The sequence below is a fragment of the Panthera uncia genome (assembly GCF_023721935.1).
Source record: "Panthera uncia isolate 11264 chromosome A1 unlocalized genomic scaffold, Puncia_PCG_1.0 HiC_scaffold_17, whole genome shotgun sequence".
NCBI lineage: Eukaryota > Metazoa > Chordata > Mammalia > Carnivora > Felidae > Panthera > Panthera uncia.
The window spans coordinates 58,355,891-58,373,420 of record NW_026057577.1 but is presented as its reverse complement, the minus strand read 5'-3'; the positions used below and the strand labels follow the sequence as shown (position 1 = coordinate 58,373,420).

The window sequence follows — 17,530 nt, the reverse complement described above, 5'->3', positions numbered from 1 at the left end:
TTCCAATTTCTCTGAATCCTCACCAACGTTTGTTTTTTTTTGTTTTTTTGAGAGTAGTCATCCTAATGGATATGAAATGATGTCTCCTCATGGTTTTGATGTGTGTTTCTCTAATGACTAGTGATGTTGAGCATCTTTTCAAGCTCTTATTGGCCACTTGGATATCTTTGGAGAAACATCTCTTCAAGTCCTTTGCCCATTTTCTAATCAGATTATTTGGGTTTTGTTGTTGAATTGTACAAGTTCTTTATATATTCTACATATTAACTCTGTGATTTGGAAATATTTTTTCCTATTATGTAGGTTGTCTTTTCATTCTGCTAATTGTATCTTGATGCCCAAAAGGTTTTTTTGGTTTGTTTTTTTAATGTTTATTTTTGAGAGAGAGAGAGGGAGAAAGTGGGGGAGGAGCAGAGAGAGAGAGAGGGGACAGGGGATCTGAAGCTGGCTCTGTGCTGACAGCAGAGAACCCAATGTGGGATTCGAATTCACGAATCATGAGATCATGATCTGAGCCGAAGTCGAACCCCCAACCGAGCCACCCAGGTGTTCCTGATGCACAAAAGTTTTAAATTTTGCCATGGTTCAAATTTATCTTTTTTTAATTGCCTGTGCTTTTTATGTTATATCCAAGAAATCATTGCAAGTCCTTTGTCCTGGAGCTTTTCCCCTATGTTTTCTTTTTAAGAGATTTATAGTTTAACTCTTACACTTAGGTCACTCATCCATTTTTAGTTAAGTTTCATATACGGCATAAGACAGAGACCTAGCTGCTTTTGCATGTGGGTATTCAGTTTTCCCAGTATCATTTGTTGGAAAGACCATCCTTTCCACACTGAATGATCATGGCAATCATATATGTGAAACCCAATTGACCATATATGTGAGGCTTTATTTCTGGCCTCTATGTTCTATTCCATTGGTTTATATGTCTGTCTTTACGTCAGTACACACTGTTTTGATTATTGTAGTTTTGTATAAGTTTTGAAATCAGGAAATGTGAGCTCCAACTGTGTTCTTTTTTTTTTTTTTTTTTTTTAAGATTGTTTTGCAATTTGGAGTCCTCTGAAATGCCATATGAATTTTAGGATGAATTTTTCTATTTCTCAAATTACATTGTTGGGATTTTGACGGGATTACGTTGAATCTGTAGATCACTTGGGGTAGTATGGACATCTTCACAGTATTAAGTCTTCCAGTCTATGTACATGGAATGTTTTCCTGTTCATTTGTGTCTTCTTTGATTTCTTTCAGTGACCTTTTTTTAAAAAAAAAATATTTTTTTAATATTTATTTATTTTAGAGAGAGAGACACACACACACAGAGTACAAGTGGGGTAGGGGCAAAGAGAGGGAGACACAGAATCTGAAGCAGGCTCCAGGCTCTGAGCTGTCACCACAGAGCCCAACATGGGACTTGAACTCTCGGACTGCAAGGTTGTGACCTGAGCCAAAGTCGGACACTTAACCAACTGAACCATCCAGGCGCCCCACTTCCAGTGACCTTTTATAGTTTTAAGTGTACAAGTTTTTTATCCCCTTGTTTAAGTTCATTACTAAGTATTTTATAAGCATTTTATTCTATTGGATGCTATTATAAATGCAATTGTTTTATTAATTTCCTTTTCTGATTATTTGTTGTATATTAGAATTACATCTGGTTTTGTGTATTGATGCAACTTTGTTGAACTCATTTATTAACAGCCTGTTTGTGAAATCTTTAGGGTTTTCAACATAGAAATTATGTCTCCCGCAAACAGATAATTCTACTTTCTTTCCAATTTAGACACATGTCATTCATTTTTGTGCCTCCTTGTGCTACCTAGGACTTCCAGTACCATGTTGAATTTAGAGTGGTGAAAGTGAGCATCCTTGTCTGGTTTCTGATCTCAGAGGAAAAGGTTTCAGCTTTCACTTTTGACTCTGATGTTAGCTGTGTGATTTTCCTACATGGCCTTTTTATATTGGGTAGTTTCCTTCTATTCCTCATTTATTGGCTATTTTTATAATAAAAGGGTATTGAATTTTGTCAAATGGTTTTTCTACATCATTTGAGATGATCATGTGTTTTTTTATTCTATTAATGTGGTATATTACATTGATTTTTGTATGTTAAACTTTCCTTGCATCCCAGAGTCTCTTCATTTTTTTTTTTAAATTGGGTCTTTCAAAGAGAAGTTTGTAATTGTTATGAAATACCTTTTATCAATTTTTAATGGATCACACTTTTGGTGCTCTATCTAAGAAACTTTTGCCTAACCCATGTTGACAAGGATTTCTTCTTTTGTGGTCTCTTCTTGAAGGTTTATATTTTATAACAATTTTATATTTTCAGTTCATTTTTATATAGGATAGGAGATAGGACTCAAGATTTTCTTCTGTGTGTGTGTGTGTGGTTATCTAGTTGTTTTGGCACTATTGTTTAAAAGGCTATTCATTCTCCTTTGAACTGTCTTGGGATTTTTTATATAATCTTCGTTTAATTTTTTAATATTTTTTAATATTTATTTTTGAGACAGAGACCAAATGTGAGCAAGGGGAGGGGCAGAGAGGGGGGCGGGGGTGGGGAGAGAAAGTCACAGAATCCAAAGCAGGCTCCAGGCTCCAAGCTGTCAGCACAGAGCCTGATGTACGGCTTGAACTCAAAAACTGTGAGATCATGACTTGAGCCGAAGTCAGATGCTTAACTGACTAAGCCACCAGATGCCTCTATAATAATCTTCATTTTAATCATGTCCAGATATTTTCATTTTTTTGTAAGGATCCAAGTTCCTGTCTAAAGAACTTCCTTTATATTCCTGTAGTATGTTATCTGCTGGTAAGGAATTCCTTCAGCTTTTGTTATTTCACCTTCATTTAGAAAAGTATCATCCCTGTGTGTAGAATTCTGGGTTGACAATTGTTTTCTTTTGGCACTATCACACTGTTCTCTTATAGACTGCTTAGTTTGTGATGAGAAACTACTATAATTGTTACCTTTGTTCTATATATATGTTTTTGAGTTTTTTGGGTTTGTAGTTAAATGCCCTTTATAGTTTTTTGAAAATTGTCAGCCTTTGTCTCTTCACATATTTTTTCTGCTTTCTTCTCTTTTCTTTCTGGGATGCCAGTTACACATTTGTTAGAAAGTTTGATATTGTCCCCATGTCTTAGATACTCTGGTGGGTTTTTTGTTTATTTTTTTCTCTCTGTGTTCAGCTTGGCCAATTTTGATTGGTCAGTTGATACTAACTTATAGATTACAGGGGTGCCTGGGTGGCTCAGTCATTTGAGCGACCAACTTCACCTCAGGTCATGATCTCACAGTTGGTGGGTTCGGGCCCCACGGTGGGCTCTGTGCTAACAGGTCAGATCCTGGAGTCTTCTTTGGATTCTGTGTCTCCCCCTCTCTGTGCCCCTCCCCCGTGCACTTGCACACGGGCCCATTCTCTCTCTCTCTGCCAAAAATAAATAAAATTTTTTTTTTTAATTTCTAGATTACACAAAACAAGGCATTTGGTCAGGAATACTAACCTTTTCCTGAACAGGTCCTTTGTAAATACTCCAAGTCCCAGATCTGAATTTTATACATAAAATATCCTATATTTTGTATGCTTGATCAATTGATTTAAAACAGAAATCAAGAAACTGTAGGTTCTACTAATTAAAGCTAGTGTGAAATCCCGTCCCTAATGTGAGATTCAAAATAATTATATTTAAGAATTTTCTTAGTATTGAACACTTAATTATGATTTAATTGTTGTAACATTTACTATTCATTATATTCACCAACTTAATCCTAGGTGGGTTTTGTACTTAGCTCATAAGTCCATACCTTTACTTTTTCATTTAGGTAGTCAATGTGTTTACCTAAACACAAGCACCGAGCTGTGCTGGGAACTTGAAGGTTCGGTGGTGTAGCTAGAAAATACTTGTTGGAGAAGACCTGAATCCCTGAAAGAGAAGAATGCATTCTTATAGATTGATGCTGAATATGGAAAGTTTTGGGCAAAAATTCATAGAGAGGAAAATTAAAGTCTAATTGCAAGGAAGAAACTGTCACAGGAAAGCCAGCTGACTAGAACAGGAACTATAACCCATGGCTTCAATCCAGGAAATAGATTGGTACCACCAAGCAATTAAGTCTGAGTGTCCCACAATTTTAACTCAATTCTTAGACTGCCTGGAGGGAGCATCAGATCCCACATATCAAGGGCTCAGTCCCATAAGACTGCTGCTTCTTCAGATGCCAGGTTGCAAGTCCAGGTTGTTACCTGTGTTTTTGATTCACTGGCTATAAATTAGAGATAGCTACAACCCCCTCCCTAGTTCAGTTAATTTGCTAGAGTAGTTCACAGGACTCAAGAAACTGGCTTTGCTTACTCAATAACCAGTTTATTACAAAGGATATTAAAGGATGTGAATGAACAGCCAGATGAAATAATACATACAGCAATATCCTAACAACTGGAGCTTTTTCCCCTGTGGAGTTTGAGGCCTAGCACTTGAATGCTTTCTGGGTCACCAACATGGCAGCTCTTCTGGGTTTTTATGGAGGCTTCATTACATAGACATGATTGATAAACTCTTTGGCCATTGGTGACTGTTTCACTTTCAGCCCCTCTCTCTCTCCCTGGAGGTCAGAGGGTGGGAGTGAAAGTTTTAACCCTGTAATCAAGGTGGGTTCTTCCTGCCACCAGCCCTCACATCTTTAGGAGGTTTCTAAAAGTCACCTCATTAACATAAACTTAATTGTGGTTGAAAGGGGCTTGTTGTGAATAACAAGACATCCATTTCACTTTTATGGCTCTAAAGTAATTTCTGGGGCTGCAGACAAAAGACCAAATATAACAAAAGATGCCCCCAGGAGTTTTACATTTGCATATATCTAGTGTTTAAACTAGTTCAGTAAGATTTTAGTTAGATTAAAAGGTCTGTTTAAATAAAACTTTATAGGGAAAAAATGGTAGGTGGTTTTGAAAAAATCTGTAATTAAGTTAGAACAGGTGCATGCTTTACTCAGAAAACCTGAATTTGGAAAATCATTTCACAAAAGACCGAATAGAAAAGAGTTTTCTTTTCAAGGCTACAAGTGGGCTGTTAAATTAATAGCTTAGCTTATTGTTTGATTTTTATTCATTCATGTTTTGAGGAAATTTCAGTAAACTTTAGAAAATTTTAAAAACTTTTTATTTGAAACTAATTTTAGACTTACAGAAAACTTACAAAAACTATTTGGAGAATCTCTATGTACCCCTCACCCAACTTCTCTTAATGGTAGCATCTTACACAACCATAATAATTACCAAATTAATATAGACATGGTGCTACCAACTAAACTGCAGACCTCTTTTCACAATTGTCCTTTTCGGTTCTAGGAACCTATCCATGATCACATTTTGCATTTAATTATTTCTTCTTAATCTCCACCATTCTTTTTCTCAGTCTTTTGATACTTTTGAAGAATACCAACCAGTTATTTTGTAGACTGCCCCTCAGTTTGGGTTTATGATGTTTGCTCATGATTAGAATAAGGTTATGCATTTTTGACAAGAATACCGCAGAAATTATCTTGTATCTTTCCCTATGCATCATATGAGAGGGTTCATGATGCTGATACATTTTATTACTGGTGATGAGCTTTAGAAATTCTTGATGATAGATGCTATGATTTCTTTTATATATACATATTAAAATTATTATTAAGGGGGCGCCTGGGTGGCTCAGTTGGTTAAGCATCCAACTTTCAGTTCACAGCATGATCATGCAGTTTGTGAGTTCAAGCCCCGCATTGGGCTCTGTGCTGACAGCTCAGAGCCTGGAGCCTGCTTCAGATTCCTTGCCTCCCTCTCTCTCTGCCCCTTCCCCTCTCATGCTGTGTCTCTCTTACTCTCAAAAATAAATAATAAGACATTTAAATTTTTTAAAATTATTATTAAAAATACCAGTCCATCAAAGCATTTGTTTTGTAATGCAGATAATTTACCAAAAACCAAAATGCAGATTAGGGAAAGCTGTTATCATCACTAGTTAATTAATGGGATGAGGTCTGTAGAATTTCACTAAAAAAAGTAAATTGTTCAATGATAAGAAAAAAACACCTTTTTCTTTCAAATGAGGCAATTCTTTCTTCATTGGACAGTTAACAAAGGAATTATCAAAAGAAGAATCTTCCCGAGTAATAGAATTGTTTTTGTAGTAGAAAAATTGTCTTGGTTGAAGCAATTAACTTTGGATAACTTATCAAGTAGAACAATAAATGAGGAAATAGGTGATTGCTTTTAGGTTTTTTTGTTCTATGTGTAACACTGGAATTCTATCAAATTAAGTCATTAAGACCAGTTTCTGGGGTGTAGCCTATCATCATATCTGAAATAAATTTATTGCAACAAATTTTTTGTATTTTGGGCATTTCAAAATTATGAATAGCATGAAATAAATCAATAATAATTTCAGAGGAAATACTACATTACATGTCCCATACCTTATTGACATTGAATCATCCTCATATGTTTCAGAAAGGAATGAAATTGTGCTTCAGGCTTTGATATACTTAAAAAAATACAGCGTATTTGGTATAGCCGGTGTGGAAAACAGTATGGAGGCTCCTTAAAAATTAAAAATGGAGATACCATATGATCCTTCTGGGTCTTTACCCAAAGAAAATTCTAATTCTAAAAGATATATTTCACCTTTATGTTTATGGCACATTATTTACAATAGCCTAGATATGGAACACCCCAAGGTCCACCAGTAGATGAATGGATAATGGATGAAGAAAATATGGTGCATATATATACACAATGGAATCTTACTTACCCATAAAAAAGAATGAAATCTTGCCACTTGCCACAACATGTTTGGACCTAGAAAGTATTTTGCTATAAAATAAGCCAGAGAAAGAATACCATATAATTTAACTTATATGTGGAATTTAAAAAACAAAACAAACTTGGGACGCCTGGGTGGCTCAGTTAAACATCCGACTCTTTGTTTCTGCTCAGGTCATGACCTCACATTTCGTGAGTTCCAGCCCCACTCTGCACTGTCAGTGCAGAGCTTCAGATTCATTCTCCCCTCTTTCCACCCCTACCCCATTCATGCTCTCCCACTCTCTCAAAATAAATAAACTTAATTTAAAAAATCAAAATACAAAACAAACAAAAATAGACTCATAAGTACAGACAACAAACTGGTGGCTGCCAGAGAAAAGGGGAGTGAGGGGAAGTAGGTGATCAAGGGGATTAAGAGGTACAAACTTGTAGTTATAAAGTAAATAACAGGGATGAAAAGTACAGATTAGGAAATATAGTAAATAATGTAATAATAGCTTTGTATAGTGACACACAGTAACTGTATTTACCATGGTGAACATTTTGTGATATATATAATCATCAAATCACTATGTTATACACCAGAAACTAATATTGTATGTCAAAACTGTGTTTTTATGAAATAAAATTTTTAATGATATCTCCCTCAAATATACAGTAAATTATTAGGTTTTGCTGATAGGTATATCTGTATATACCTATATAGATAGATAGAGTGTTTATTCCTCAAAAGAGAATGAGTAGAAACTCTCCTGTAGATATCTGTAACCTGTCGTAATGAAAGTGGGAACTAGTTCACATTAAGCTTTCTTCACTTGCTAGGTTTTCTTCACTAGGAACATTTCATTGAAATAGTTTTTATACTTTTTGGATTATCTTTGAAGCATCCATGAACTGTAAAACTAATAGAACTGAGTCCTGCTGTCCCTTCAAAGTAACAATATTCAATGTAATTGATAATATTTTCTTTTATTTTAGTTCAGCAATCAGCAAACATTGGGAGGCTGAACTGGCTACCCTCAAAGGAAATAATGCCAAACTCACTGCAGCCCTGTTGGAGTCCACTGCCAACGTGAAACAATGGAAACAGCAACTAGCTGCATATCAAGAGGAAGCAGAACGTCTGCACAAGCGAGTAAGTTCAGAGCTGCTGCCATCCATAGGGATTTATGGCTAACAGACTTCACTGCTCAGCAGAGACTTACATGTAGTAGACTCAGTTCAAGGACATCTTTTGGAGATAATCGTTGGTTGTCAGAACATATAGATAGATGGTAGTATAAGTGGGTTTATTTAGTTAAGAAAAATATTTTCTATTCTGTCATTATCTGTGAAAACCTTGGTAAGTTATGTCTTTCTTTCTGCTCAGTAATCTCATCTGTAAAATAGAAATAATAATTGATACTGTGTAGAATTCCTGTGAAAATTAATTGAGAAAGTGAATTGACATTTAGTTGCACTGAGTTAATGATAGATGCTTTTATTATTTTATTTTTATTTTTTAAAAAAGGAACAGGAGTGCCTGGGTGGCTCAGTCGGTTAAGCGTCCAACTTCAGCGCTGGTCATGATCTCACAGTTTGTGAGTTTGAGCCCTGCGTGGGCCTCTGTGCTGACAGGCCTGAAGCCTGATTCAGATTTGTGCCTCCCTCTCTCTCTCTACCCCTTCCCCACTCATGCTCTGTCTCTCTCTCACTCTCTCAAAAATAAATAAAAACATTAAAAAAATATTTTTTTTAAAGAGCAACTTAAAATATCCAGGTAGGAAACGCTTTATAAAAGTTGGGAGGTGCCTGGGTGACTCATTTGGTTAAGAGGCCAACTTTAGCTCAGGTTATGTTCTCATGGTTCATGAGTTCGAGCCCCGCATCAGGTTGTCTACTGACAGCACAGAGCCCACTTCAGATCCTCTGTCCCCCTGTCCCCCACTCATGCTCACTCGATCTCTCTCTCTCTCTCTCTCTCTCTCTCGATCTGTCTCTCTCTCAAAAATAAACATGAAAAAAAATTTTAAGAAAAAATAGTCGGTTACACAGGTTTCCCCCACTATCCAAAAATAAAGCATTGCTGTGAAACCTTTCCTAAGCTCAAGTGGCATAAAGCAAAGAGTATCCCCTACTTTAAAGTTCACATCATATCACTTCACTTTTACAAAAGACCTACATTAGTGTCTGTTTTTGCTACTTGACAGAAATCTGAAGATGATTTTCAGTTTTACCAAAAAACAACATTACCTAGTATTACTAATCTAGGTCTTTCATAAAAGTGAAGTGGCATAAATGCAAGCTTTCAGAAAGTGGGGGAGCACCTGCATTTGAAATTCATATAGGAAAAGAAAATCAGAAACCCCAGTATAAGTAATATCAGAAGCCCAAACAATTACTTGTGAAGAATTTTTTTTGTGCTCAAAGCATTTACATTTACCCAACAGGAAGCAGATGCCACTAATTTCCTTTTTTAGAAAGGATGCCAAACAAGTGAACTTCATAGACAATAGGAAATTGTCTTACTACCAGAGCACAATTTAAGGAATGTAATAGGACCAGAATGACAAGGGAAATAATATAGAAATGGAATAGACACAGGGAGGGAGACTAAGAAACCTGAATAAATATCATCCTATTATATGTATAAAGGTTAACTTAAGAGGAAGAAGAAGAAGGTTCTTTAATGAGTATAGAATTTCCATTTAGCAAGATGAAAAACTTCTAGAGATCTTTTTCACAATGGTCTGAGTATACTTGTACACTTAAAAATGATAAAGATGATAAATTTAATTATGTGTTCTTTACCACAATAAAAAAAATTAACTCACAACAGTTAACTCATGAGCCAATAAATATTCATTGAAAAACTATCATATCTCCTTATTGAGTAATCCTTGCCCTTAAGGAATTTTTGGTTTAAATAATTAATTGAATTTTAAAGATTTAAGAAATGAAATCTTTCTGTTCACATGTTTATAATTTTCAGTGCTCTTCCTTCCTTTTTATAGATTTGATTTCCATCAAGGTATCCTTTCCCATTGGCCTGAATTAACTTTGCAATTTTGGCCAGGTATAAGGACAGCTTTTTGACTTAACTACAGGTTGCATTTTCCTATTTCTTCACATGTGTAGTCATTTTCAGTTGTGTGTATAGACATTAAAAATTAGATGTTATGCTGCCTATAGATGCTCTCATCTTATTCTGAATGATGTTTTTTATTTGAGCAAGCAGTTAAATGACTTACAGATTTCCTCGAATTTGTGGAGGTGTGGACTTACGCTTCATTATTAGAGTTGTTTTATTTTAATTTTGCCCTTAACCCTCTGGAGAATCCCCTAGTCCTGAGAAATCTTTATTTCTAAGGCGTAACCCTTCGGGTGCTTCAGTGGAAAGTTTGAGGTGATAACCAATGTCCTCTAATTTGGTGGGACTCAAACTTCAAACTGTTTTCTCTATGGTGAGCATGAGCACTACCACCTTAGCTCTTTCAGCCTTCCAGCTCCCCACACCCCACCATGCTGGACTCCTTGGATTCTTACCTGTGCATGTTTAGTTCAAGGGTTGACCAAAGACTTGGAAAAAGTCTCTATGCTTATTTGGGGCTTTCTTCATACAGTTCCCTCAATTTCTAACTGTTTCAGCTGTTCTAAGGAGTCCCCAAATCATCAGGCTCCTCAGGCTATCTTTTAGTCTTTTGCTCTATTTGGTCACTAACCAGGGCATTCAAGCAGTTGAATTTTACATTTCGTTCATGATTTGCCATTGTTATCTATGGGAAAGTTTTTTTAATAAAAACAACTCCATCATTATGAGAACTGGAATTCCCCGTAAGGAATTTATTACCTAATTGAACAAAGAAAACTAATAAACATTGAAGAATAAGGAAATAATTCCCAAGATTTTCAATACATTTCATTTTATGGACCACAGGACAGGAGAGCCTTGACAGATTGAGTAGATAGGAATGGCTTTCTGGTGAAAGTGCATGCTGAGCTGAGAGTAGAGGGTTTGATGAAGTCTGAATGGCCTCAGAGGTAAGAGAGGACATTCATATCCAGCAAGATGGGTACGAGAGTTGTTTATTCTTTCTTCAAGTTTTATTTATTTATTTTGAGAGAGAGCATGCACAAGCCAGGGAGGGGCAGAGAGGGAGAGAGAAGGAATCCCAAGTAGGCTTCTTGTTGTTAGCACAGAGTCTGGCACAGAGCTTGATCTCATGAACCATGAGACCATGACCTGAGCTGAAATCAAGAGTAGGATACTTAACCAACTGAACCACCCAGGCACACTGAGAGTGGTTTGTTCTTAGGACAAGGAGACTTGCCTGCTTTTAGTTGGAAAAGTGATATATCACATACTGTGAGTGTCTTGGATGATGAGGATAGTTAAGTAGTTTAGGACTGGTATATGCAAGACCTGAGGGTTAAGATTTGATGTAAAAAAAAAAAAAAACAAGAGCCTTTGAAAGACTTTGAATGGGGGAGTTAAAGATCACAGATGAATGTTAGTTTGCAGAAGAGGTAAAAATAGATTACAGTTAAGTCTTCTGGCAAGCCATTGCTGTTCTTTAGGCCTGGATGATAAGGGTCTGCACAAGGCTATTAGTACATGAATAGAAAGGACAAAAGTGTTAAGAAAGGTAGAGTGACATTTGTGGAGTGTAATTCGATATTTGGAAAACGTGAAAGAGAAGGATTTGCTGTGTTTCTTTAACAGTCTAGAATTCACTGCAGTCTAGTCACCCAAAATGTATGAGCTCCCGATGTATGTAAAGAGCTGTGATAGGAGGTGTATGTATGTTTTTATGTTGACTTCTGTCTCTTTTGACTGTCAAATCCAACAGTGTTGTTGGACAGGATAACTTTTAGGGACTCTGCCCTTCTCTGTTCTCTCAGAAAATACCAAGTGCTTATTAAAAATTAGGTAGCTCTTTGGGCCCTCAGTACATTGTTATTGACTAAAAAATGTTATCTTTTGCCACAGAGACATTATTGATATGAAGTCATTCTAGTAATAGAATGATTTAAGTTGTATTTTTAAGCATATCTTTTCTTCCAGATTCTCTTAACATTTTGGAAATGTATTTGAAAAATTTCTCACTTCTGCAAGGCCAGTTTTCAGAAGCCATGTTTAATTTGAAAGCTACAGATGGAAGGCAGATGGCTATATCTGATTTTGAATATGTTTTCATAGGAAATTTTTAAAGAAAACTTCATTATAGGGATTCTCTGCTATCATTAATCATTTAATTTTAAGTTTTCCTGATTTTGCCCATGACCAAGCCATATAAATAATTATTTCCCTAGTCTTTTTTCTTTGTCCTAGATTCGTGTCTTTAAAGAATCTATTCATTCTAAATAAGTGTCTTAATATTTCTGTTAATTGATTTTCATAAGTTCCTTCAGAATTCATGTTTTAACTATCAGGAGTTACTATATTTTCAGCAAGAAATCCTTGGAAGTAGTCATATAACTTACCTGTGTTCTCCTTTCATTCTAGGTGACTGAGCTTGAATGTGTTAGTAGCCAAGCAAATGCAGTGCATACCCATAAGACAGAATTAAATCAGACAATACAAGAACTAGAAGAGACGCTGAAAGTGAAGGAAGAGGTATTTGCTACTTTTTACTCATCTGTAATCTGGCTAACATATGTATACAAAATATTTGAGCTTATGTCAGATTTGCAGGTACTTTATGGCGTAAAGTAAGGTCGTGGGATGCTGTTTAGGGGTGTGAAATGTTTTTTTTTATTAATATTAAGCTTGTTCATATTTTCTCCTTCCTTATTTCTGCTGTTACGAACAATGATGAGGCAGTCAGACTGAGATGCTGCCTCTTGCCTTCTGTATGAGAGTTGCATTCATAAAATCAACAGAAAACCAGGAGAGGTTAAATGAATTTTATACGCTGTTGCTTTCTCTGGTTTCTGGTCAGAAGATTTAACATCCCAGGAAAGAATTATATCCACAACCTTAACATATTTCGATGGTTGTTTCTAAGCGGTGCTGTCTCAAAGCCCGCAAGTGTACTTGTTGCTTAAGATTATCATGTAGTAGACACCATACCCATAAAGACAAATCACCCCTCTAAAATTTAGTCAGTATAAAGGAATGTTTTTTTAATTATTTTTTTCCAGGGACTGGAACAATGATTTCAGGAAAAAATAAGACTTTCTCTTTCCTTGATTTAGTTTAAATATTGTGGCTAAAGACCTTGCTGTACTTTTTCTAGGAAATAGAAAGATTAAAACAAGAAATTGATAATGCCAGAGAATTACAAGAACAGAGAGACTCTTTGACTCAGAAACTCCAGGTGAGCTGTAATGACGTTTTGATTCATTTCTGCACAGCAAGGCATCACTCATTCTTTCACATAGTAATGACTTTTTTCTCTGAAATTTCATTTCGTAGGTTCTCAGTCCTTTTTCTTTTCCAGGACTTCTCATTCGGGCCTAATCTTTGATTTGTCAAAAATTACCTGATACCTTTATCTCGGTAGCATATGATCATCATAGATGGTCATTTATAAATTGTCTTCAGTAAATTATTTTAGAAATTTCTACTTTGTAACATAAAAAATACCCTGAATTTAAAGAGAATTTCTCAAATGGATTTCATTCACTTGAGAAGTTCTCATTTTTTTTAACACTGAACTACTTAGCATGAATTACAAAAGTAGTTGTGCCCTAATGGAAATCAAGTTAGTACTGTTTTTCTTCCTTTATACGAATTAATTTTACTCACTTTTTTTGCATAAGTAATATGTTTCTTGGCTCTCATTTACATATGTATATCCTGTGTCAGTGGTTAGGGAAGAATTTTAGAATTCATTATCAAAGTGCCCTGGCACCTCAGGTACTTTTACACCCCAGTGGTTAGCTGCCTCTATAAAGAGAGGTTAGGGCCACTTTAGAGTTGGGAGTAGAAATAAATGTATGTACAGAGTGAGGAATTTGGGCTGAGTGATGATGAGTGGGACCTGAAAGCCCAGTATTAAAAGGAGTACCATAATTATAATGAGAATGTCCAGCATTAATTGAGTGCTCACTTGCACCAGACACTGTGTTAAGCACTTTACTTATATTGTGCATTTATTCCATGTAACAGTCATAGGAGGAAACTGAGGCTTGTATAGGTTAACTTGTCCAATCTCTCTTTAGGCAAAGTTCTTTGACAGCGGAAATGGGTTCTTTATAGAGCATCAACTATTTCCCTCTCTCTCTCCCATCATTTGACTTTCAGCAGTCTGAGAAAAAGGAGGTGGTTTGTTTTGGTTAGCCCTATTAAATGTTGTTCCTACATTTTAATGATCTGTGTAAATTAGTGGTTGTCAACTGGGGGCAGTTTTGTGCCGCAGGGGACGTTTGACAATGTATGGAGACAGTTTTGATTTTCACAACTAGGACTGTACTATTGACATCTAGTAGGTGGAAGTCAAGGATGCTGCTAAACATCCAATTATCTGGCCCAAAATGTCAATAGTGTCAAGGTTGAGAAACCCTGGTGTAGAACTAAAAGATGAAGCATGGAATCAGGGCTAGAGGAGGTGGAAGAAATCAGTGTGGCTTTGCCATTTGTTCGTTTGTTTCGGGCTGTCGTTGTCTGAGTACTTGCTATGCTTCAGGCATTTTGCTAAGCACTTGTATACCATCGCTCTAATTCTCAACTAATTCTCACACTAACAAATGTGGTAACCCCATTTTCAAAGAGAAGGCAGCAGTTCGGGGGTGTTAACAAGTTTACAAGACACTGAGCTAGAAAGTAGTAAGGCCTAAATTTGTTTTGATTCCCAAGTCTCTGTTCTTTCTGTATTAGCACCTCACTGCTCCAGGCAGTCAAGTGGCCAAGACATTCCTGACAATTCTTTAAAAACATTTTTCCAGTTACATACACATTTACATTGTCCCAGAGAAACCAACAGGTGATTTTTCATATCAGACTTCTAAATGTATTTCATCATTGACTGAGCAGTAATTGAATTTTAAAGCTGGCTCCTGGAATAGTGAATATCAATGCTTACCTTTTCTTTCACCAAGTATCAAAAATGCTTATCAAAACAACCTACATGGAACAGGGCAGGGAAGCTTTCAGACCTTCGGATGTGCTGGTCCCTATTTGTTTTAGGTCTTGGCTCACGTGTTAATTTCTCCAACTTCTCAATTTAAGCACTGCTCTGCAAGGTCCTCCCAGCCCCCTACTCCCCCCACCCCAGGTACTCTTTGTAATATTACCATGTTTTATTTTCCTAGTAGCCATTGTCAGTATCTGAAATGATTTTATTTATTTTTAAAATTTATTTTGGAATGATTTCAGATCAGAAAAACTTGCAAGAATAATACAAAAATTTTTTTCATAGACCTTTCACCCACATTTCCCAAATGTTAACATTTTTTGCTGTATTTGTTTTACCATTCTGGAACTCTGTGTATGTATATACATACATACATACATACATACATACATACATATGTGTGTATACATACATACATATGTGTGTATACATACATACATATATACACTTCTATGTGTATGTATATATATACATACACATATATCTTTTTCCTGAAATCTTTGAAAATACGTTTAAGATACAGTATCTCTCTCTCTCTATTTTTTTTTTAATGCTTTATTTATTTTTGAGAGAGACAGAGACAGAATATGAGTGGGTTAGGGGCAGAGAGAGAGGGAGACACAGAATCGGAAGCAAGCTCCAGGCTCCGACTGTCAGCACAGAGCCCGACACGGGGCTCGAACTCACAGACCGCGAGATCATGACCTGAGCCGAAGTAGGACGCTGAACCGACTCTGCCACCCAAGCGCCCCAAGATACAGTATCTCTTTACCTCTAAACACTTCAGTGTGTATTTTATAAGAGTAAGGACAGTTTCTTCTATAACCATCAAAAATTATGTATCTACAGACCTTACTCAAATTCCCATAATTGTCTTAATAATCTCCTTTATAGCAAAATTTAAAAATTGTTTTTCTGGTCCAGGATTTATTCCAGAATCACATATTGCATTTAGTTTTCATGTATATTTATTTTGATGTTTGAATTGTCCCACATTTGGCCAGTTGAAACCCCTTCCAGCTTCTGGTTCCTTTTGATATGACACTCTAATTCTTTAAAGAATTTCTTTATGTTTTAGTACAACATAATCCAGGCTCATCTTGTATTTTTTCAACAGCCTTGGAATTCCAATAGCCTTGGAATTAGCTATTTCTTCAAGGAGAAATTTCTTTTAGCAAAGATTGATATTTAGAAGCCAAAACCTGAGTACTAGATAAGCTTCTTGTTATTAAGTTGGCATTGTTTCTTTTCCATCTTAATAAACAGAGCTAGAAGTACACACATACCACATTATGTCCATTTCAGGTACGTATATATGTCTTTTAAACTGAATTCTTACCCATACCTCCCACTGTAGTCTAATACTATGAAGTTCATTTTAGCCTTTTCCTTATTCATATCTGTAACTTGTTTACCCAACACCAAGAAACCTGGAGGCACCTGGGTGGCTCACTCAGTTAAGCACCTGGCTCTTGATTTTGGCTTAGGTCATGATCCCACAGTTCTTAAGTTCGAGCCCCGTGTCGGACTCCGCATTGACATTGTGGAGCCTGCTTGGGATTCTCTCTCTCTCTCCCTTTCTTTCTGTCCCTCCCCTGCTCACACTCTCTCTCTGTCTCTCAAAATAAATAAATTAATTTTAAAAAATACTGAGAAACCTGCTTCTTATTACCCACAGTATATTTACTTACTTTTTTAATCTCAGAAAGCACAGAAAATAGTTGTTGAATTACTAAATAAAACCACTGCAAGAAAATACAAACAAACCCTTACCAACTAGAGATCAGTATAATTCTTTTTGTCCTTAGCCTATATCCAAAGTTTATTGGGTGAGTTCTTCCACTCCTCTGCAATTGGCTAGGTTCTTCATTTGAAACACATTTATGTTTATTTGTGTCATATTCCATTTTAAATGTATTTTATTTCCCATTCTTCTTCATTTTATAGCATGCATTTAATGAGTATATGAAACATTAGTGTGGTTCCAAAAATCAGAACTATTCAGAAAGATGTCTTTAGAGAAGTATGAGCCCCTTCAGTCCAGACTAGCCTAGTTTCTGTCCCGTTCTTCCCACCCCCCGTATCCATCTGCCACCCATCGGTAACCAGTCACATTAGTTTCTGGTTGATCCTTTCTCTGTTTCTTTTTACACAAATGAACAGATCTATTTGTTTACCCTCTCCTCCCCTTTTTTAAATGATATCATCCACTAGATTATTCTTTTGCACTTTGCTTCTTTAACCTGAAACATATTGTAGAGATCACTCTGTCAGTTCATACAGATCTTGTTCATGTTTGTTACAGTTGTATAGTACTTCATTTCTATGTGTTGATAGTTTATTTAGCCACTCCTTTGTATGGGTATTTAGGCTATTTCCAGTGTTCTGCAACAATACTACAAGTAATGTTGTGCATAGGTATTTTGTTATCATTGGAGGTGTATATTCAGGATAGTTTTGTTTTGTTTTTTTTGTTTTTTTTTGTTTTTTTTGTTTTTTTTTAGTAATCTGTACACTCAACATGGGGCTTGAGCTCATTATGACCCCAAGATCAAGAGTCTCATGGTTGGGCACCTGAGTGGCTCAGTCAGTTAAGTGTCCAACTTCATCTCAGGTCATGATCCTGTGGTTTGTGAGTTCGAGTCCTACATCAGGCTCTGT

At 36.1% G+C, this 17,530-nt stretch overlaps 1 protein-coding gene across 1 annotated transcript in view; it reads left to right on the top strand.

The window, feature by feature from the left end:
• Positions 1 to 17,530, top strand: part of HOMER1 (homer scaffold protein 1) — a 143,660-nt gene that overhangs the window by 106,595 nt on the left and 19,535 nt on the right. Inside the window, exons 6-8 of the mRNA XM_049648580.1 lie at positions 7,791 to 7,947; positions 12,298 to 12,408; positions 13,031 to 13,111. Of these exons, the coding sequence (XP_049504537.1) occupies positions 7,791 to 7,947; positions 12,298 to 12,408; positions 13,031 to 13,111 (349 nt within the window). The remainder of the gene's footprint in view (positions 1 to 7,790; positions 7,948 to 12,297; positions 12,409 to 13,030; positions 13,112 to 17,530) is intronic.